This window comes from Calonectris borealis, chromosome 25, assembly GCF_964195595.1.
Source record: "Calonectris borealis chromosome 25, bCalBor7.hap1.2, whole genome shotgun sequence".
In the NCBI taxonomy this organism is placed as follows: Eukaryota; Metazoa; Chordata; class Aves; order Procellariiformes; family Procellariidae; genus Calonectris; species Calonectris borealis.
The window spans coordinates 8,416,765-8,440,076 of NC_134336.1; the positions used below are offsets into that span (position 1 = coordinate 8,416,765).

The 23,312-nt window shown below is 40.3% G+C and overlaps 1 protein-coding gene across 8 annotated transcripts in view; it reads right to left on the bottom strand.

The window, feature by feature from the left end:
- Positions 1-23,312, bottom strand: part of KDM1A (lysine demethylase 1A) — a 59,977-nt gene that overhangs the window by 22,889 nt on the left and 13,776 nt on the right. For 7 of the 8 annotated variants that reach the window (XR_012677260.1, XR_012677261.1, XR_012677263.1 and 4 more), the window contains 8 exons: positions 21,263-21,396; positions 17,848-17,926; positions 16,757-16,849; positions 15,885-15,991; positions 13,808-13,889; positions 11,432-11,526; positions 1,047-1,189; positions 419-509 (listed from right to left, as the gene is read on the bottom strand). Coding sequence is in view for 4 of the 8 variants with exons in the window: in XM_075173811.1 (XP_075029912.1) it covers positions 419-509; positions 1,047-1,189; positions 11,432-11,526; positions 13,808-13,889; positions 15,885-15,991; positions 16,757-16,849; positions 17,848-17,926; positions 21,263-21,396 (824 nt within the window). In the remaining 4 variants the exon portion in view is untranslated. The remainder of the gene's footprint in view (positions 1-418; positions 510-1,046; positions 1,190-11,431; positions 11,527-13,807; positions 13,890-15,884; positions 15,992-16,756; positions 16,850-17,847; positions 17,927-21,262; positions 21,397-23,312) is intronic. The other variant, XM_075173812.1, reaches the window with a different exon arrangement.

Below are 23,312 nucleotides of genomic sequence, written 5' to 3' on the forward strand. Positions count from 1 at the left end.
ATGTCATCTACCACAACCAAAAACATTGTAAGTAGGCCTAAAAGACTGTTTTTACACTACAAATCAGATTTATTGTAAAGAAAGTAAACATTTTAAAATAACCCCCCAAAAGTCTCAGTTATTATCATCATCTCTAAAGGAAGCTATGACACATCACTGTTTATCATGTCTGTCCTCTCACTTTCTTTTCCCATATTTATGTTTTACAGTCTTCTGCCTAATCATTTATGTGTTCCTCCTCAAAAATGGAGACTCTTTTGTCATAACAGTGCTTCTAGACAGGTCTTAAATGAACAAATATATTTAAGAACAGCATTAATGGCAACTTTCTGATATTTTTCCATGGAAGTTTTTGTACATTTTGCCACTTTCTGAGGAACACAATGCTATCCTCTTGTTCTAAATGTCATCATCTGACCTTATTAAGAAGATCTTTCAATTCCTCCTGTGTTTTCACAATTTTTTTCCAGTGTTCAATCTGCTCATCCTTCACATGCTTCTCCTGCAATCTGGAAAAGGTGAGAAGTGAGTCAGTTCAGCATAAAATCCTAGTGTTACTGAGAAAACTCGTTATCACAATCTAATTAGTGTTATGCAATAAAAGCACATCATGGGATATTTTAGTAAATACTCATATGGCAATTAGAAAATTAATACAAGCTTCTGTAAATAAGGGATACTTGACTCGCTAAAACGTGAGTCTGAAGTTACTACTATTATTAAAGGCAAATTACAAATGCCATTAGCTTTCAAGTAGCGTAAGTGGGCTGTATATACACCAATTCATACTCAGTCAATTATCCACTATCAGTTACTGTAGTGATTTTCAGGAAGCTTTCAAGAAAAGATGTTTGCTCCTTTAACCATCTTTGGCATATTTTGCTTAAATAAACAAGAAACACATACACAAACGGAACTCAGCAGAGACCAAACAACTGTATTAAGTGGGTGATGCTTACCCTAGGAGCATCACAATTGTTTCAGGTATCTTTTGGAAAATCCTCCACAAAATAGGGAAATCTACCACGAAGAGAGAAGTCACTTACTGTATGACAACCTCCAGAGCCTGACCTAGGGAGACAGGCTTATTATTGAGAACATTAAAATCCAGCTGATGACTCAGATATGAGGTGGCTTCCAGCAGACGATTAAATTCTTGCTCCACCATTTCATCTTTCTCTTTTGGAACCTAGGAGTCAAAAGAACAAACTTTCTTCTTAATAACCTATTCATAAATAAAAAAGAAAAAATATAGGTCATCAAAGCTCAAAGCCTCACAGAGAAGACACTCGAGTAGTACAGAGAAAATTTTAAAAGAAACCAGAGCAATGACACAGTTTACCTTCTCTAGCGCAGTCTAAATTCACAACACCTTATAACAAACACAAAATCCTACCATTCCCCAAATCAGAGGAATGAGAAAGGCAGGGTGCAGATAAATTCTTAGAGCAGTGCTCAAAAAAAAAAAAGGTATCACATGCCCTAAAATAGAGTAACACTTCAAGAGTACAACAAAAAAGCAGCTGAGAATAGCCCTTGTAAAAAGAAATTTAATACCCTTAGTGCTCTCAAATGGTCAGACACCAAGGGCTGTACAACACAAAGTCACTTTGCCAGGATGTCTGGTCAAAGAGCTACAAGAAGAGCTGGCAAACCATGATGACAAACGACTTCTCTTGCATGAGGAAAGCAAACCAATTTACGGGCACACGATGATTTCCTTACTGGAAGGTGTGTTCATCAAAGTGCCAGAAGCTTGCCAATGGGACAAAAGACCACTCTGATGGTAGGATGGCTCTACGCAATCACAAGGCTTTAGAAGGCTCGACATAGCTCAGTGAAGTAGATAGACAGTAACTTATGTTTCGGAGCGGTCAGTGTGAATAGACTAGACTATTTCAGTTGGAAGGGACCTACAACAATCATCTAGTCCAACTGCCTGACCTCTTCAGGGCTGACCAAGTTAAAGCATGTTATTAAGGGCATTGTCCAAATGCCTCTTAAACACTGACAGGCTTGGAGCATTGACCACCTCTCTAGGAAGCAGTTCCAGTGTTTGACCATCCTCTCAGTAAAGAAATGCTTCCTAATGTCCAGCTTAAACCTCCTCTCGTGCAGCTTTGAACCATTCCCACACGTCCTATCACTGAATACCAGGGAGAAGAGATCAGCACCTCCCTCTCTACTTCTTCTCCTCAGGAATGGTGGTATTTGACTGTACTGAAGATACTCATTTAAATAGCGTGTGCTGCTGCCAGTATGGAAATACCAGTAGGAAATACCAGTTGCATGCTGAAAAGAGCAAGCATCACATAGTATTAACATTTGTTAAACCCAGTCTAGATTAAACAAAGGATAGAGAGAAAACACTGATGAGTATAAAAGAAAGATCAGCATGAGGAGGAGAAAAAAAGTATACACTTCAGAAAGATTGGGAAAGCTCTTGGATGATTGCTAACCAGCACAAAAAGAGCTTGAGAGGTGCTTTTAAGAGTGCTAAACCTATCCCCATGACTCTATCAGATGGCTCTTCTCCAATTGTTATTCACCCCTAACTCAAAGTACACCCTGTGTCGACTGGAAAGCTATACCAACATCTCATTGCTCTAATTAGGATTCCTTTTCCACTTTGCAGCTTGCCACTCTAAGCATTCATTCCTGTGCCAATGGTTATCTTCTAGCTCTGTAGATCTTTCTTGTCTGGCATTTTCCCAGACTGAAACACTGAGGTTCACAATTAATAGTCATACTTCATCTCTGGGTACATATCATAACAAGCCAACTTTTCCAACTGCCTAAGATGTTGACTCTTCCACTATTCTTGTGGTAAAATGTCTTACGAGTCCCATACTGTTCTGCACGTAGTGCCTTCCTGAAGACTTACAGCATCATGAAAGGAATTTCCTATTTCTGATGGATCTACCTTTCTGAGAAAGTCTTAAGAATGAAGATACCTCCCCCACCCCATGGCTGCCAAAGATTAGTGACTCACCTACTCTACAAGCAATGCAAGGTTCTCCTTGTTTCTTGATTATTACTGAAATTCTCCTATCACTCAAGGTTATTATGTCTCAGAAATGAATTATCTCATTTTTGGCACTACTATATTTGATACTATATCCACTATGTAGTTCTGATGATCATGTGCTTTTAAAACATCGTAAAAGTTTTGAGATACTGTCAACTCAAAGACTGGAATATTATATGCAACAGCACTATAGAAGACACAGATTATATGATGACAAGAACACATATCTAAAGATTTTTTTTTTTTATAGAATCATACAATCGTTTAGGTTGGAAAAGACCTTTAAGATCATTGTGTCCAACCGTTAGAACCTAACACTGCCAAGTCCACCAATAAACCATGTCCCTAAGCACCACATCTACACATCTTTTAAAAACCTCCAGCGATGGTGACTCGACCACATCCCTAGGCAGCCTGTGCCAATGCTTGACAACCCTTTTGGTGAAGAAATTTTTCCCAATATCCAATCTAAACCTCCCCTGGTGCAATTTGAGGCCGTTTCCTCTCATCCTATCGCTTGTTACTTGGGAGAAGAGACCAACCCCCCCACCACCTGGCTACAACCTCCTTTCAGGTAGTTGTAGAGAGCGATAAGGTATCCCCTCAGCCTCCTTTTCTCCAGACTAAACAACCCTGGTTCCCTCAGCTGCTTCTCGTAAATCTTGTTCTCTAGACCTTTCACCAGCTTCGTTGCCCTCCTCTGGACACGCTCCAGCACCTCCATGTCCTTCTTGTAGTGAGGGGCCCAAAACTGAACACAGGATTCGAGGTGCGGCCTCACCAGTGCCGAGTACAGGGGCACGATCACCTCCCTGCTCCTGCTGGCCACACCAGTTCTGATACAGGCCAGGATGCCGTTGGCCTTCTTGGCCACCTGAGCACACTGCCGGCTCATGTTCAGCTGGCTGTCAACCAACGCCCCCAGGTCCTTTTCCTCCGGGCAGCTTTCCAGCCGCTCTTCCCCAAGCCTGTAGCGTTGCATGGGGTTGTTGTGACCCAAGTGCAGGACCTGGCACTTGGCCTTGTTGAACCTCATACAAATGGCCTCGGCCCATTGATCCAGCCTGTCCAGCTCCCTCTGCAGAGCCTTCCTACCCTCGAGCAGATCAACACTCCCGCCCAACTTGGTGTCGTATGCAAACTTACTGAAGGAGCATTCGATTCCCTTGTCCAGATCATTGAGAAAAACATTAAACAGAACTGGCCCCAATACTGAGCCCTGGGGAACACCACTTTGTGATCGGACGCCAGCTGGATTTAACTCCATTCACCACCACAACTCTTTGGGCCCAGCCATCCAGCCGGTTTTTTACCCAGTGAAGAGTACGCCTGTCCAAGCCATGAGCACCCAGTTTCTCCAGGAAAATGCTGTGGGAAACAGCGTCAAAGGCTTTACTACAGTCTAGGCAGACAACATCCACAGCCTTTCCCTCATCCACTAAGCAGGTCACCTTGTCATAGAAGGAGATCAGGTTAGTCAAGCAGGACCTGCCTTTCATAAATCCATGCTGACTGGGCCTGGTTGTCCTGTACATGTTGCATGATGGCACTCAGGATGATCTTAACCTTCCCCAGCACCAAGGTCAGACTGACAGGCCTGTAGTTCCCCGGATCCTCCTTCCGGCTCTTCTTGTAGATGGGCATCACATTTGCTAACTTCCAGTCAACTGGGACCTCCCCGGTTAGCCAGGACTGCTGATAAAGGATTGAAAGTGGCTTGGTGAGGACTTCCACCATCTCCCTCAGTACCCTTGGATGGATCCCATCTGGCCCCATAGACTTGTGTGTGTCTAAGTGGTGTAGCAGGTCACCAACCATTTCCTCTTGGATTATGGGGGCTTCATTCAGCTCCCCATCCCTGTCTTTCAGCTCAAGGGGCTGGATACCCAAAGAAAAACTGGTCTGACTGTTAAAGACTGAGGCAAAGAAGGCATTAAGTACCTCAGCCTTTTCCTCAGCCTTTGTCACTATGTTTCCCCCTGCATCCAATAAAGGATGGAGATTCTCCTTAGCTCTACTTTTGTTGTTAATGTATTTATAGAAACATTTTTTATTGTCTTTTACAGTAGTAGTCAAATTAACTTCTAGTTGGGCTTTGGCCCTTCTAATTTTTGCCCTGCATAACCTCACGACATCTTTGTAGCCCCCCTGAGTTGCCTGCCCCTTCTTCCCAAGGTCATAAACTTTCCTTTTTTTCCTGAGTTCCAGCTCTCTGTTCAGTCAGGCTGGTCTTTTTCCCCGCCAGCTCGTCTTTTGGCACATGGGGATGGCCTGCTCCTGCACCTTGAAGACTTCCTTCTTGAAGAATGACCAGCCTTCCTGGACTCCTTTGCCCTTCAGGACTGCCTCCCAAGGGACTCTGTCAACCAGTCTCCTAAACAGGCCAAAGTCTGCCCTCCCGAAGTCCAAGGTAGCTGTTCTGCTAACCTCCCTCCTTACTTCTCTGAGAATCACACACACTATCATTTCGTGATCGCTATGCTCAAGACTGCCTCCAACCGTCACATCACCCACAAGTCTTTCTCTGTTCACAAACAACAGGTCCAGCAGGACGTCTTCCCTAGTTGGCTCACTTACCAGCTGTGTCAGGGAGTTATCTTCCACACACTTCAGGAACCTCCTGGACTGCTTCCTCTCCGCTGTATTGTATTTCCAGCAGACATCTGGTAAGTTGAAGTCCCCCACAAGAACAAGGGCTAGCGATTGTGAGACTCCCAGCTGCTTATAGAATATTTTGTCTGCCTCTTCATCCTGGTTGGGTGGTCTATAACAGACTCCCACCATGATATCTGCCTTGTTGGAGTTCCCCCTCATTCTTACCCATAAACACTCAACCTTATCGTCACCATCCTTAAGCTCTAGACAATCAAAACACTTCCTAACACACAGGACTACCCCACCACCTCTCCTTCCTTGCTTATCCCTTCTGAAGAGTTTATAGCCATCCACTGAAGCACTCCAGTTGTGCGAGTCATCCCACCACGTTTCTGTGATGGCAATTATATCATAGTTTTCTTGCTGCACAATAGCTTCCAGCTCCTCCTGTTTGCTGCCCATGCTGCGTGCATTGGTGTAGATGCACTTCAGTTGGGCTATTGATCCCACCACCTTTTTGGGGGGAGAAACCCTAATTTTTACGTGACCATTTTCAGGCAATTCCATGGTTTCTAATACATCCATAACCGTTGCGTCTTTGCTGCCGCATGGATCTCCATCCCCTACCTCCACTGAGATGGCAGACTGAAGGACCTCGCTAGCACACCATCCCTCAAACATTGGTGCGCCGCCCCCAGACTTATCTCCAGTGAGCCCGGCTTTATGCCTTTCCCCCTTCAAATCTAGTTTACTTTCAATAAGCCCTGCTAAAGACCCTTCTCCCCCTTTGGGACAGGTGTACCCTGTCTGTCGCCAACAGGCCTGCTATCCTGTAGACCGACCCATGATCAAAAAACCCCAAATTCTGCCGGTGACACTAGGCTCAGAGCCAGGTATTGATCTGCTGGCTGTTCCTGTTTGTTTCCTCATTGTTCCCTGCAACTGGAAGGATAGAGGAGAACACTATTTATGCCCCTGATCCCTTAATCAGTCATCCCAAAGCCCTGAAGTCTCTCTTGATCGCCCTCGGACTTCTTGTTGCAACTTCATCGTTGCCTACCTGAAAAATCCATAATGGATAGTAATCTGAGAGCTATAGGAAGTTTTCTCTTCACATCTTTAACCCAGGCCCCAGGGAGGCAGCAGACTTCCCTAAGAAGTAGGTACAGTGTGCATACTGGGCCTTCTGTTCCCTTCAGAAGGGAATCTCCTATGACAGCGACCTGTCTTTTTTTCTTTATGGAAGCAGTTTTGACGCAGGGCGTAGGCCGAATTAACCTCGGCAACACCTCCAAGCTAGATGAACCATCGTCCTCGTTACTGTTCGGTTCCACTTGCAGAGCCTCATACCTGTTATGCAAGGGCACCTCGGAAGGTGGGGTCACAAAGAAGAGGCACCTGCTGCGCTGGGCAGGAATTTGTCACCATTGCCCCCTACCCCTGAAGTCACTGTGTTCAGCCGGGCAGAGAGAGGATAGGGAAGTCCTCTGTATCACGCATCCTGTCTGCCTGTTGGGCCTGTCTCAGGCGTGATTCCAGCAGTCTCGCTCGCTCTCCCTGATACTCCTCAACCTACTTGCCTCCTCCTGGAGCTCTGTCACTATGCAGAGGAGTTCCTCAACCTGGGCCATCTCCCACATTGTGCTCACTGCTGCCAGCCGGTACTGGCATAAGAGCAGGGCACAGCCTGCAGCCTGGCACGTGGGTGGCAGCGTGTTACCACTGGAACTCTGTCTGGGAAGCTGCATCAGTCATGGTGGGTGCAAAGCTTAGAGAGGCCATGCCTTTCTGCCGGGTGGATTCCACTGCTACCTGGTCAAGCTGGCGCAGCTTCAGCACCCTTCCTGCATGCCCTTCCGCACAAACTGCTGTGCAAACTGCCGCACCACACCCGTGCTGATATGCCACACCCTCTTTGTCCGCACTCCTGGTCACCAGCACTCCCTAAGGGCTTCTTTTATGTGTGTGAGGGGCTTGGCTGCCGTTGCTCGAGGGACAGTGGCTCTCTCGGCTCCCCCCGAGGGTCCCCTGGCTTGAGAAACCCCGCTGTGCACCGCGCTGGAGCACTCCGCTGCGGAGCGTGGCAGGAACAGAGCTGCTCGCCTCGCCAACTGAGGATATATATCAGGATATTTCAAACTTTCCCTATACTGATCTCCAGTCTTGCCCAGTTTACAATTTCAAGATGTAGATGCGTGCTTACATTTCTGCTCATTCGTGTAAAAATTGAAAATCTATCCCAAAGACCTTCCCTGATTGATATTGCTCCCCTTCAGAATTACATGCTGAAACTTCCTCTTTAGCCAGATCTGTTCTTATGATTCCTCTGTGCTATCCTCTCTAGTAGTTGCTGCCAGTCACATTTGATAACAATTATATAACTCCATGGCTATGTAACAATGTAATTTGCACCTATTACATTAAAAAAGATTTGGGTTTTATACTAAGTAGAACACGTATTTCACAATTATGAGACTATTTTCCAACATGTACCAGAAAGTTTCAACAAGGCTACTGAGCATAGAAAAGGTGAAGAAAAGCTTCAAATGGCAGTTCCCAAATGCCATGGCAAAGACTAAAATAATAATCACACTTTAGAGGAGTGGTAACTGAAGGTATAAAACTGCTCAATCTTGGGTCATCATACAGTTGTGAGCAGCAAGAGAAATTTATGCCTTCAAGTGCAGAGCTTAACAATGAGGATGTACACTTAGTGTATAACTCTTATGTACTTTGCCCTTCAGTAAAATTCAGGTAGTGGAGAAAAAGACGTAGACAGACTGGCAGGAATGGTTAACCATTGAAAAGATACCTGTGTAGATGTGGAAAGCTGTCAAGATAGTAGCCAAGGTATGAAGGACACCCGATTACTACTTGTCCCTAGACTTCTAGATGCATTCCCTGCTTTAGATGTCTGAATTATTATCTGATGTATATTGTTTTCCAAGGAGATCTTTGATCTTCCTAGGATGGCTGGGGAATTAGCTAATTTAAAAGCTACAACTTGCCTCCTGTCAAGCACCATGGAGTTTGCCAAAATGCCAGAGGGAGAAATGGAACATTAGTGCTCTTTTGAGACAAGAAAGGCTGTGCTCTTGGCTAGTACTGGTGGACACAAATTGAGAAGGTTTTGAGAAGGAGTGGAGCAATGAATGGACTTGGGCTCAGGGATAAGCTGAAAAGAAAATGTAAAGGCACACCATCAAGTTAGTAGCCTCTCTATTGGCAGGGTGAGAAAAATTTTTGCTCCCAAAAAAGGAGCAAAAAAGGAAGTTACTTGCCCAATACTTATTAGTAATCCAATGTGAATGCACCTTTGAAAGAAGCATATCCTGTAGAAAGTGATTTCAGCTTAAACGAAGCTTATTTTTCACTGTTTATAAAGTAGTACCTTGACAGTGTCCTTTCAACAGTTCCAGCAGAAAGAAACATAACATAAATAGCCTGACAGCTATTTCAGGATAAGCTTTATACAGTGGGGTGAAAATCAAAGTACTAAGATGTGAAAACACTGCAGAAATAGATAATCAGCATTTAATTTTTGGCAGTGCTAATAATCAAAGGAAAAAGTGTGGCAACATTAAAAAAGGAAGAGAAAGGATTAATAAAGTAACTGCCTTGGTGGAAGTAGCATCATGGACCATATTAAGGAAAACCAAGAGAAAGACAAAATGAGCAGTACATGTCAAAACACACAGCTTTCAAGGTACAACTGCACCACATCTGAGCAAGAGAATTCAAATTTTCTTTCTAGAGCTTCCATTTTCATTTACTTACTCTTTATCCTATGAAGTAACAACCTTTAACAATTTAGATGATCATGAGCTACAGGCAATACAGACATATGATCACAGATAGATGCACGGATACTGAATGTCACATAATCAAGATCATATTGGCATTCATGGTATCTGGGTGGTAGAAGATTAAAATATTGGTCATCATTACTCACACCACAATTTCTCTTCCTAATTATCTGTCATTATTAACTATCTAATTTGAAGCCATTTTTAGCCAAATGTTCCAGAAGCTATGATAGGCATGCTAGGAAACAAGCAGCACACAAAGGCAATCTTATTTATTTATTTATTTTTAAACCAAGGAAGAGCACTCTGGTTCATTACGTAGTCACCAAGACAACATTCAACACAAGAAAGTGATAAAATTCGGTCTGGAAAATATATCCGGTTATACATATCAAGCTTTGTTTACAACAGTAAGCTAACAAATTTTGTGACATGGCTTTCTAAAATATGACTAGTGTTATATCCATCCTGTCATTACACTAATAAACGCACAGATCTAAACAGCAGCAATTCCTTGCTGCAGCAACCATCTTCGAACACAAGGAGGTGATGTTACCTGTCTCACAGGTTAGCCAAAGGAGCAGTAAGAACCTTTTCTGTGCTGAGGGATTCCTCCCTATCCCAGTACTTGGCAGCATGCAGCCACACTGCCAGTTTCCATCCTCACTGGATCTCCTAGGATAAATAGCATTTGAATGCAGTACAGCAAACACTACAGAGTAATCGGAAGGAATATTCCTTTTCAGGCAAACAATCCACTCTCACTGGCTTCTTCTGTAAGTGCCTATCTGATGATCAAGGGAAATTCCTGGACCACAGGATGCTGGAGCTGCATACGCCTGAGGGGCTTAGCTGGATATAAGTGATCTACATACTGTGAACAGAAAGGAGTGGGCTACAAAAAGGAAAGCTGCGTGGTCAAGCTGCAGGCATCACAGTGCTTACTGAGATAATAAAAGCATGGTCTAAAGTTCAAAGTAGCTGAACTGTGTGTCTCATTGGGTGGTCTTAACAGAAGGAGTCTCTTCAAATTGCACAGGGATACATCTGCCCCACTGTGAGATACTGAAGCATTCATTACTTGGGCAGACGACGACAACAGCTGGAAGAGGGGGAACACAGCAGCACAGAGGCAAGCATGTTACATGCAGGACTAGCTTCACAACATGAGAGCAGACTGGCTGGTAGAACTGTCTACAATGACTTGGTAGCTTTCCCTGAGTTTATTGTAACACGCTATTCACTCATGTGCAGTAAGAAAAGCTGCAAGTGCCAGATTACAACAGGTTTTTGCCAAAGATCACTTTTTCAAGCCTCTAGCAAGAAGCCCAGTATCCTCATCTCTCTTCTTTCAGAAGTTACTCTTAGTACCATGTTTTAGGATTCAGGAGGTAGGAAGACGTCCCGTCAATACATGTGTGATATTCAGCACTAAGCTAGGATCTATCTTTTCTATCTCTAACAGCACTCCTTGACACTACAGCAGAAAGAAATAAAGCTAATTAAGTTTGTGAATCCCAGCTCTAGAATATTATTGCTGAACTGTTGCATGCATTCAACCAGCTGGCATTGGTTAGTCAATTATTTAAAAAGCAACAGATAAGTAGAACAGCCAGAATGAGCTTATTTCAGGGAAAAGGAGTAGCAGCAACAACAACAAAAGCTGGAGTGCCAGCACAACAGACAATAGTTTCAAAGTGGAGTGAGACAGACACTGTCTAAGGAAAAACAGTAATGAATTTGGGAAGAACAAACAGGAACTTAGCTTCCACAAAACCTCTGAAATTCAAAGTTAAAAACACATGTGGAAAGAACAGGTTTCCGAAGAATAGGTGCAGATATGCTAGAATATTACTACACTGCCTAAAAACGGACACACACTTTCATTACTCCTCTCCCTCTTCCTGGAAGCTATCCTCCTGCTAGACCAATAGCCTGGTAGCAAATACACTTGAGATACTATTTCTTTTTAAAAGGTTCATGAAAACAGTATCAGACTTACAGCTTGTCCATTTGCTTCATAAAGTGGGCATTTTTGTTTGATCTTAGCCAATTCCATATTCACTTGTTTGCTGACCACAGCCATGGGATTTCCTCCTGGAAAACATTTTGTATAGTTAACAGAGTATTCCTGCAAAGTTTGTCTGCAATTAAATAAAAATTCCACAGTTAAAGCTATTTCAGAGACTAAACACACCAACTCCAGTGCAAAATACATTCCAGTGAAGTAGTATAACACTGCCAAAGGTCTACTCTTCACAGCAATTCTTGCAACAAGGTCATGAAAAAAAAAGAAAAAAAACACCTGCCCACCAACACTTAAAGAACAGTATGTAAAAAGGGCTGATTATAAAAGCAGAGTCCTAGGGTGGCAACAACCTTAGTACAATTGAGAGTTTACAGCTATAAACATATCTTCAAAACATTTGCGAGCAGTGTTTGAAAAGCCAAGGAAAGCTCCAACAGCTGCACAGTAACTTCAGGAGCTTTTGAAAGTGTGGTGACATGGAGATGGAACCCGAAGAATTCGGTCCCTAAAAGCTCAGTGGAACTCCAACAAATGACACTAGTGAATACAATCTATGAAGATGAACCACGAACACCAACTGTACCTGGAACATGTGTAACTAAATAGATTAGATTAGAAAACAATCTAGGAGATTCCATGTAGAAACATGACGAAGGCAGAAAGCATTGACTCTTAACTATACAGAATCACTAAACATCAAAGTCTTTCTGTAAGTACAGCAGAGAAAAGGAAAAGAATGGACACAAATGGGAAATGGCATAGAGGAGATGCAACATGGATTTTCTCCACAAAATTAACTTTGGGAAAAGTTTTTCAGATCTAGCTTCCCAATGTTCTCTGATTCTGCAATCCAATCAAACCCAGAGAGTTAGTTCAAAATAGAGGGAGAAGTTCAGCCACCCTAATACCTTCCTGTCTTTAGAGAGGTGACTGAACAAGCAGAACAGAGTTTTGAAGCAGGTCTAAATAAGTTCATGTTTCAAGTAGAACAACCTACTAATAAATAGTTTACTAACAAAACCAGAAAAGACCCCATAACTTCAGTCTTTCAGTTTCCCGAACCACAAGCTCAATCCCTTCAGTCACCTTCCTGCCTCACATCTCTTCCAGATTCAGAAATATGAAGGATGCCCTTCAAACCACCTTCACTACAGGAATCTTTCTTTCTCCATAGCATATGCTGCCTCATTCAAGGCAAAGGGTAGATTATTTTGGAAAGAAAACACCCATGATGAATTAAATATAAAAATATTACAGTCTTTCACTAGGCAACCTTAAATCTGTTTTACCAGGACTGTGCAACTTCAATACTCTTTGTCTAGAAACAGTTTCTGTATGCAATTTAATAAAGACTAACCATAAGATAGATACCAAGTTTTGGCAGTCAGTAAAACTCAGTTAGCTTTTATTATAGGTTTTATAATATTATATCATTTCACTGCATTACTGAAGGGTAATCCACACTAAACACCTGTCCATCTTCTTAGCAGAGTAACCAGTATCAGTAATTGATGCCATCCCATAATCCAGCATTAAATAGGAAGAAATATGGCTTGTTTGCCATTATTTTTACAACTGTTTTTGAAATCACTTAGAGAAAGGACTTTTGGGGTTTAAATCCTGACTTTAAGAAGGGCTTTCTCTTTAGAATGGCTCTGCTCTTCATTCCCCCTCCTCCCTTTTTTCTCCTATGTAATGAAAAAACATATTCCACCTCCTTATGGTCTCTTTTAACTTTGCTATTTATTTACTTTGCTCTTAGCTACTCAACTAATCCCCTCACTACATTCCTACTTCTCCATGTTCAATTTCAGCTTATACTTTGGAAGATCCAAGGGAACAACTAAGAGAGTTACCAAGAAATTCAGTCCCTGACCTGAGCTCAGAGGCCACTGGCAGCTGGGTAAAGCAGCTTTAGAAAGACTTGCTCAGCAAAGTGCAGTGAACCCAGTGCAGATACCACCTTAAAGGAAGTGGGCAAAGGAACAGACACACAAAAGGGCAGCATGCCAAGGTAAGAGCAAAGAATTCCACTAAGCACAAGCAAACTATAAAAGAATGGATCTACAACAGTTTGATGACATGACAAGCACCTGTATGACTTCAGTGACCAATGAGAGCTATAGCACCAACAAAAATCCCAGCTTTTAGCGTGGGCTGCCATCGGTTCTGAAGATTCACTGATGAAAAATGCTAACTGCCAAAGAGGCTGAACTAGAACATCTACTTTTTAATAGTTAAAAATACTCAATTATTTTGACCATGAAGGGAAATAGCATAAGGTTTCAGATTTGTAACATCTTGTCCCACAATTTTCCTCCCTGCTCCTTTTTATTTTGAAAAACTCACCAAGTCCTGTTACCACCATTGCTCCTAGATCAGCAACATAGTTCCCTTTGCGAAAGGTAGCAACTCTTCCTCCTACTCGGTCCTTTTAAAAGCACAATATATTAAACCTCCGGTAACATTCGGCAATACATCTCATGTAAATATAATCCCTGAAACTTCTACAGATTGTGGTATAAGTATTCTCTTATTCAAAGATCCAATAAACAGAATGTACACTTTTCCAAGAACCTCTGCAAATGAACACTTGATCTCAATTAATTTGCCCAAGTTAAGGAACAAAATGTTTAAGTTGCATTTAAAAAAAAAAAAAGAAGGAAGAAAAAAAAAAAAAAAGGAAAGAAAAAGAAAAAAGGTGCCTAACCTGATTTGGACAGATTTAACTATATCTACAGTAGGATCTACTGTGATTCTAAAACGAATCCTTCATTGTCCATTGATAGTTAAGTTACGTACTAGATTTCCTCCTCTCACTTCCTACCACAAAATTCAATAGCTATATAGGAAATGATTCAGCTGTGCTTCAGAAAACTAAATTGTAGGGTTAGAAAAACCATCAGCCAATTATTCCTATCTATTCTCCACAGAAGAGCCAGCTATCAATCAAGAAGATAACCACAAATCAACAGCCCATTTTAGAAGCGGGAAAAAAGTTTTTGATTCTTGACACACACTACTGACTTAAGGATGACACTTATTTTCCTACCACTTTAAACTTAATAAGGAAAAAAAAGCCGCCTTTCCCTATTCTCAGTCCAGTTAGCAGGATGCTACCAGAGCAATTAGGGCAAAGATCCCAAACAGCTACTGATTTGTATAAAAATGTAAAGTTTGATTTTTAGTAATTAAATCAGCAATTCAGAAGCATGTAATCTAATAGTCTAAAAGTTACAGAAAATGAGTGGACTCAAAGAAACTATCACCTGAATCACTGAAATCATAATGCGAGAAAACACCATAGAGCCTTAAAAAATAAAAAAATACAAACTACTCAAGAAGAGATGCAGTAGTCTAGAGAAAAATGACTGAAAAATATTGTGCATTATTTTAAAATAACCTCTTGCCAGATCTACATACTGGTTATAACAAAGATGCATAGAACAAAGGTTAAAGCACGGATCTCTTCCGGCTTCAAAATAAACCAAAATCAAACCAGCCAAACAAACAAAAAAACCCCACAATACATTCAAGTGAGCAAGGGACTCCTAAACAATTAGATTGTTGTGCTCTCCTTTGCTCTAATGGTATGGAACCTCTGAAGCACAGAGCCAGCAGCTCTTGTTCATCAGCAACAAGAGCAGTAGCTATAGCAAAATTAAGAGCCTGAAACATTACTCTAATAAAAAACTTAAGCAGATTATTTTAATCTGTGCTAGAAAAGTGTCGGAAGTAAATATACAAACAAAATGAAGTCAGGAAGTAAAACATAAGATAAATTCCAATTTAATTTCGTCAATGGATTTATTTATTTTAAATGAGTATCAAGCTGTTTTCAATTGATTAGATCATACAAAAAAACCTTCAACTTTAAAAAAAAGGAAACTCCACTTATGGCTGGATATAAAAGAAAACCTTATTACTGGAAGAACAATCAGCTAGTTCACACACCACAAAATGTAGCTCTATATAACTTTAAAGCCTCTGTTAAGCACACAGTAATAAACACAGAAAGAATTCATGTAAACTTAAAAGGTGCAAGAAAAATATCCTGCCTGACATTGTATGGCAATTCCAAACAATAATTCTACTTAATCGGCAAGTTTTTGAAATACAGACTTGCATTCTGCTGTCCAGTGAAAAAATCAGTTCCTAATCACAAAGAGAAGAAGATTCCAGCCTGTTACTGGTGGAAGCATATGACACTAGCACCTGACTATACAGTCCACCCCTGAGAAAGCATTAGCCAACTCCCAGGAAGAACAGATACACTTGTTTCCTAGTGAGACAGGTTTAGTACTCAGCAATACATCCTGGCTGCCCATCTTGGGCATGCTGCTGGGATACTTAGCCTTATGCTAGTACTGAATGCGGTTACTGGTTAAGTTTCTGTATAGCAGTAAAATAGCACAGAAATTCATACCCTGGCTTCCAGAACTGTGACATCCATTCCAAAACTCTGCAACTGGCGAGCTGCTGCCAACCCAGAGACTCCAGAACCAATAATGATCACCTTTCCAGTCTTCTTGGCTAGAGAAAGGGAAGAATAAGCTACAGGCTCTGTATGTGCATTAACGCATTGTAAGCAGTCATGTTAAAGTTGCTCTTAAGAGATACCAAGAACAAAAAGCAGCTTCCTTCTCATCGGTAATTCTGACAGAACAAACTCTTTAACAAAACAAATAGCCACAAAATGAAAATTGAAGTAATTATGTGCATAAGATGGTAACAGTAAAACACTTTACAATTTTTCTTAATGAGACAGGTACAAGAAAAATACACCAGTAGTGCATCTGTGACAAGGAAGAAAACAGGAGGAAAAATACTTCTGAAGGACAATTGTTTGAAGAAACTGATTCTTATTAATTACTGTGGGACAAAGTATCATAGTTTTATTTCTTTCTGCCCCAGAAGAATAAAACCTAGGAAGGACAGACAAGTTCAGCACTTGTAAAATTCAAGCATCATATAAGCACATAACAGATGTAAGTACAGTATTGTGTTTCTGTCTTTTGTTATTCAAATGAGGAACAAGGATAACCCATTAAACTGTGAGAAACACCAAATTATCTACAGAAGATTTGCAAACATTTTCCCTCTCAAAGTGATTTACTTGAATACATGGCTTCTCCATGCCAAAATAAAAAACATGAACATCTATAGCCAGATGATCTTCCAGCCTTTTTTTATTTTCTCAGCACCACAACCCTAAAAAAAGCACTCAAAAATTTGTCCTAATAAATCACAGAACAATAAAACAAAACTCCAATTAGAAACAATTTTCAAGTTTCTTACTTGGAAGGGGCTTCACTCTTTTATAGATACCAAAGTTGATTAGACCATGCCGCTCCAGATAGCTGTGTACTCTGTGAACGAGCACCGTATCACCTAAAAAATCATAATGTTTTAAAATTATTCTGTATGTTTGGCAGCACATATGTACTGAAAACACATTCACAAGCAAACACGTCACAGCAGCAACCCATCAAAGTCACACTGAACACATCCCTTTCTGCGCCCCCAGCTGCCCTACTGAAGAATCCATCTTCTTGAAGAAGGCTGAGGTTAAAGTTTTCTGGAAACCACAAGCTGTTTTCCATGCTACATTGCAGTTTTGAATACTGCCTGAAAGGCTGTACAGGACATTAAATGCTTCTATTTATCTAGTGCAGAGGAACACTTTTTCTGAAATTGACTGCAGAAATCCGGAGATCTTTACACAGAACTGTAATGCGATTTGCCAGTATTAAGCCAATCCATTACCGGAGCACTGAATTCTCATTTTTATTTTTATAAATACGATAATTCACTATTTTGCAATACTTGACAATTTATCTGCGTTCATTTCAGCATTATTTTCTTCTTTAATTACTTTTTCTTTATGGCTCCCCTCCACCCTTTTCCAGTTATCGGGATCTTTTTTGAGAAGGGTGGAATGGCCTACATTTGCAAGCGTAACTCCTCACTCTTTTACTGCCTTCTTTCATCACGGCCAGTCTGTTCAAGTCTTATACAACTTTTTAATGCCTCCCAGAAACCTTATGATTAAGAAAATCCCACAGGTGCAAACCACCATGAAGTTGTAGCAAACCTGAAAAGCTGCATGTGAATTCATTCGCAGGAAACGTCTGTAACAACCCATCTTTTTACCAGCTTTTTGGAATTCTGCTAGGGATTTCTTTACCAGAAAAATGAACTCTAACAAACCTGAAACATGAGCATACTGCAGTATCCCATTCTGTACACGAACGCTCATGGAGCTCCACTAACAAACGGACCCATCTTAAGCCCTCTCTTGATTCTGAGCAGCTTTTCCCCAATCAAAACTGACAAAGAATAGCAATGATACGTACAGTATGGATTTGGCAGTAAAAGACTTGACTTACTATTATAAGGTGCTTCTAATTGTTGGATAGTTGCCTCAAATGTCAACTGAATCTTTGGGTTATCCAACCAGAGCTGCAGCTGTATTTAAACAAACAATAAGACACATTATATTAAGCAATACAAAAGAGGTGTTTTCCATGTGCATGTTTGTTACCAAATACTGTTAGGAGATGAAACTCTCTAACAAGTTAAACTTTGGCAGTGCTATCCAAGCCCCACTGAACTTTGCCCTCCAGTGTTCTTTAAGGTGCAATACAGTCCATTTTAACTTCCTACACCATTTCAAGTAAGTGGAAATGCATCAAGTTAGCAATCTCCTAATCACACATACAAGAAAAGATACACAGAAAGAACAAAAGCTGCAAAATGGAAGTGCCAGAATGCTTATATGTACAGTGTTCCTTCCACCATATCCAAGTGTGATATGTGTGATATTTCAATTGGGCATGCAACATCAGCCAGCATCTGACTTTTTGGCATCAAATTTCACGTTATTTTTCTAAAAGCTACAGAAGTACTTATCATCTCATGAAGTTTATTTATCTCAGACCTTTAATCATCTAAACCATCTTCACTGATACAAGACAATACCATGGACTACACTGGCCATGTAAACACAAGAAAGAACATTTAGAGGGCAGTTACAGTTCAAAAACGAAGCAGGAAGAGCTGCCTGTGAAATATTAATTATGTCACTTCATGCTAGAAAAAAGCACAGAATAATAGAATCACAACTGTTTTCCCAACAGAACTCCTACTTCATGGCATGGATGGCAATAGTTAATAAATAACATTGTACTGTTCAATGCCTAGATCTAGGTCATACATAGCATCTCCACACCATTTAACATTCTAGAATTAGTAGTTTATTTGGGTATTTCTCTACAATTGCACTACTGATTTTCACAGCTCCACACAGATACCAAATTAAATGGAAATCATACAAGTATAATGAATACGAAAGATTAAGAAAGAATTTCCGTATAATTTGGGAAGCCATTTGAGGCAAATTTCATCTTTAGCACAGTACTTTCTTCTACTTGTTTTCCAAGTAATTTTTAACAATGTTCTTTCTGATCATTTCTGAATGTGGAACTAACCATTTCATAGTACTACATACTCTAATGATAAGATTCCATTCCAGCTGGAAGAGTGCAAAGCCCATAATCTATATTTTTATATATAAAACCCTATGTATGTATATATACAATTACTTCCATTATTCACATTAGTTTACTTTTATTTAAAATTAATTTCATCTGTTGTGTTATCACCCAGTTACTCATAAGAGTCTTCATCTTCTGTAGTTTTTGTAGTTCTCATTTTACTACCTAAAGTAACTTAGTATGTGCAGCAAATGACCATTTCTTTATAAATTCTGATTTTTAGACCCTCTAAGAATACACAGAACAGTGCAGGCCTTAAGACTTCAAACCACAACTGCCCTGCACTGCCACAACAGATCATTTATCCTACATTCTGCTTTGTAAATTTTCATGATCTGCTTTAACCAACAGTAATTTAGCAAGAGCTTTTACTGTTTGGGTTTTTTTTTTTCATTGGTTGGCTGGTTTTTTGTTTGTTTGTTTGTTTTGGGGTGGGAGGGATTCATGTAGAAGATCACATGAAGTGGATCTCCTTTGTTCACTTTCTCATGAGTCCTTCGAAGAACTCAGATGGACTGTAAAGGATGACTTCCCTTTATAAAAGCTACTCTGAGCCTTCCAAAATACATTTTTACTTACCACGTCATTCATTCAATTCTTGGAGATTCCATTTGTTACCAGCCAAATTGGAAATATCAGACTTACTAGTCTAACTCCTCTAACCTCCGGGAACTCTGGCTGTTCATGCCCTCTTCAATATTTTCAAATCCCTGGATACTGTGCCAGCTATAAGTAAGAGGATGCACACTGCAGTTCACAGTTCTTCAGAGCTCTGCTGAGCACTAGGTTTTTATTACCGTTTGCTTCATCTGCTGTTCCATAACCTCTGCTATCCTGACTGGAGGAGATCCTCTCACAAGCCTTCCTCGGAAAGGGATTCCTGCTTAGGAACTTCTTTAAGTTCCTCCATAGCGAATAGAGACCTAAGACCAACAATACAGCTTTTCTAGTGCAGCCCTGCCAATACTTTCAAGCATTCCTTTAAATCCCAGACATTTATTAGTTTCAGTGGAAGGTTCTTCTTCTTCTAATGTGTTTGTAAAAGGATTACTCACTATACATTTTGAGCAAATGTTTTTCAAACTTTTTTACTTGCCTTGGTCTTTTTTTACGCATCTCATGACTTCCCAAAAGTTACAACTTAGGTTAACTAGAGGGAGATTTCACAGGAATAGCAAAAGTCACGCACTTAGCATGAAGATGTCCACCATGCATAAATTTCAAATAACTTAAAGAAGTTATTAAGCACTGGGTGCTACCATGGTTAATACACTGTGATGCCCCTTGATCATCTTAAGTCTGTGAAAAATATTGAATAGTGCAGATGATGTTTTCTTTCTTAACTAGGGTAACAAAGCAATTTTCAAAATATTTCTTGCTTTTCTACTGTTAATTTTTCTAACATGACTAACTTTTCTAAAACACTTTTCTAAGTACAGGAGAAAGCTCTGAACCCTGTTTGTGTGCTGAGGAACCCAAAAGCATTGTCACGATTTAAAAGCATCATCTGCAAGACACAATACTAAGTTTAAGTTTTATTAAGGTTTAAACTTCAGGCATGCTTGCCTGAACTCAAGTTAATGAACTCCCCAATGAATTATTTGAATACTGCCCCTTCTTTCTATATTTTAAGTTGCGTGGAAGTTTTGAATTGGGCAGAAATGCTACAAACATTCAGAAGCAGAGCTTAATTTCTTCAGTGTTACAATTTCTTTTATGAAATTGAAGCTGGCAAAGTAACTATTCTGTTCTGAGAATAAGTCACATGACTGGCTTAACGTCTCAGTATTACAGCACCTGAATGCTAAGCAAAGTAAAAAAATAAAAACTGAGAGGTTTGCTTTATTCTAAGCAACAATGTATTTGATTGAATATTATTTAAGTATTCTACAGAGATTTCTTTAAGCTGAGATCAAGTAATAGAACATTTGCACCAGCTTTCTGTTTGTTTACCTTTTAAAAGCTATATTAGCTGAATCATGTAGTTTTGGTGGTTGTTATGATTGTGTTTTGGATATTGTAAATATACTACAGATTCTTTATGCTGCCTCACAGCATTGCCTCAATCAAGAACTAGATAACACCTTCCTTAGCAACTCAGAGCATGACAGGATGCCAGAAATGAAAGCCCACCATCTCAAAAACAAAAAAATCTACCCACTGTTAGACATGGTAACTGCCAAAACGTCTTTGCAAGGTACACAAATGCCCTACCCTTTTTTCATCAATACTTTTGCAATAAACTTACGGTGCGGTTCCTGATGTACAGAAACACCTTCTGAGTCTGCTGTGGCCCACTGATTATATCAGGGAAGCAGGCAGCTTCTTGAGACGTCATACGGTCATGTGGAAGTCTACTCTGGAAAGCTGCACCCTCCACACCTACAATAAAAAGATAAGTTGTCTACAGGCACTGCAAAAGGAACTGCCAAATAAGTATTTTCACACTACCCTTCCTAGCCAGTGCATCTAGCCTTGAGGTGATATGGTGGCCAATTTCATCTCATGCTTTCATTTAGTCCTTTTATTTATTTCTGCAAGATATGCAGGTTCCCAAGTCAACAGTCCTTTGAATTACAGGTATCATCTAGGGTTAATGAAAAAGCTATAGTATGGGGGGGGAAAAAAAACAACCTGAAAAATAAGGGGGCAGGCGTACATATCAGTATAATATATATTATTATATATATATTATATATAACACATATATATAATATATCAATAAAACATAACTGCTTTAGACGCTGTCCTTCATTTGTGTGGTTTCCAGTTTCTACCAGAATATGAAAAACATTTTGGAACCCGTTCAAAGCCAACGTCTATAAGATACAAGCACAATGCCTACAGCCCCCTCTCACCTGCTTTTCAAGGTTTCAGTTGCACTCAACTCCTCAAGCTAGAAGAACCCATCTTAACCCCTCCTTCTGTGTGTTTTATATATTCACAACAGGCAGCGCAATGAAATACAATCCTGCTTATGCTTCTCCTGTGGCCCCTCCACAAGTGCTGCCTACAGTCAACAACTACAGATTTCTGACTTTTCCTTTTAAATGCTCCACATGTAAAAGACTGATGTTGAACATACACAGGAGACATTTTCTCTACGGAAGGACTTCATTCATAAAGGCACCTGTACTTCTGTCAATGCAAACACTGGCAATGAAGTCAATACGGTTCCTCAATCTCATTTGAATGTTATACTATATACAAAGTAACAAACTAAGACAGAGCTGCATGAAGTGGTACAGCACAAGTAAGAGTGCAGACAGCGAATCTTGCAGGCACAGCGAGCAAAATCAGATACTGAGATGTGAAATACGGCAAAAACAATGTAAATCTCGTATGTCCTAGGAAGTGACTTAAGATCAGGACAGACAGAGGAGAGGACATTCAAGCTAGAAAGATATAAGCCAATATATCCCAAGGGGAAAAAAACCACAAGTAATGCAGTAAGATTAAGATCACTTGCTGAAACTAGAATTGTTCAAAAGATTATAATAAATATCAAAGAAAAGATAAGCTTGCAGCGTGTTACATTAACCGAGACAACTGTCTGAAAGTTGCAGGGTACACATGCCACTGTATTGGGGAGAGGAATTCTCTTCTTTCAATTCTGTGCAACCACACACACCTTTAACTTCCAAGCATTTTTACGTCCCAAAAGTGAAGAAAAAAATTTAAGCAAGTGAACGGTTGTGAAGCTAACAAAATCCATTCATAAGCAAAGATTGGAAGACCTAACTTTGTGATGACTCAAGGTAAAGAAAACTGTCTATAATCATTTACAGGAATTTTACAACAAGAGGAAGTTAGTAATGGAGGCTACAGAGCACTGCAAGAAAGTAAAATGAAATTAACAATAGGAGAAGTTGAGACACCTGCAATGCTTCTTGACACTAATATTCAGCTATGGAACAGAAACCCAGAGCTCTGCTAGAACTTCAGCTTCTCCAGTAATTAACATCCCCCAGCCCTCTTGTCATCCTTCAGTCTAACACTGGACCAACTGTGCAAACATCTACATATGAATGCATATGCTAAACTATGAACTCCGTAAAACTGTGCATGTAAATCAAAACAAAGTTACCAATTCTCTGATACTTTATTAATGTTAACAAACCTTAATTAAGGTTCTAGATCATCAAATGTTAGCAAAACGCTCAGCAAGCACAATATTCAGAGAATGGCCAGTTAAACAAAGATTTGAAATGCTGAACCTGACTCCCTCTTACAGGCTTATGCTAAAATGAGTGTGCCTTCTCCAGATATTTGCTAAAAAGCGTTGACTGTCACTCAGT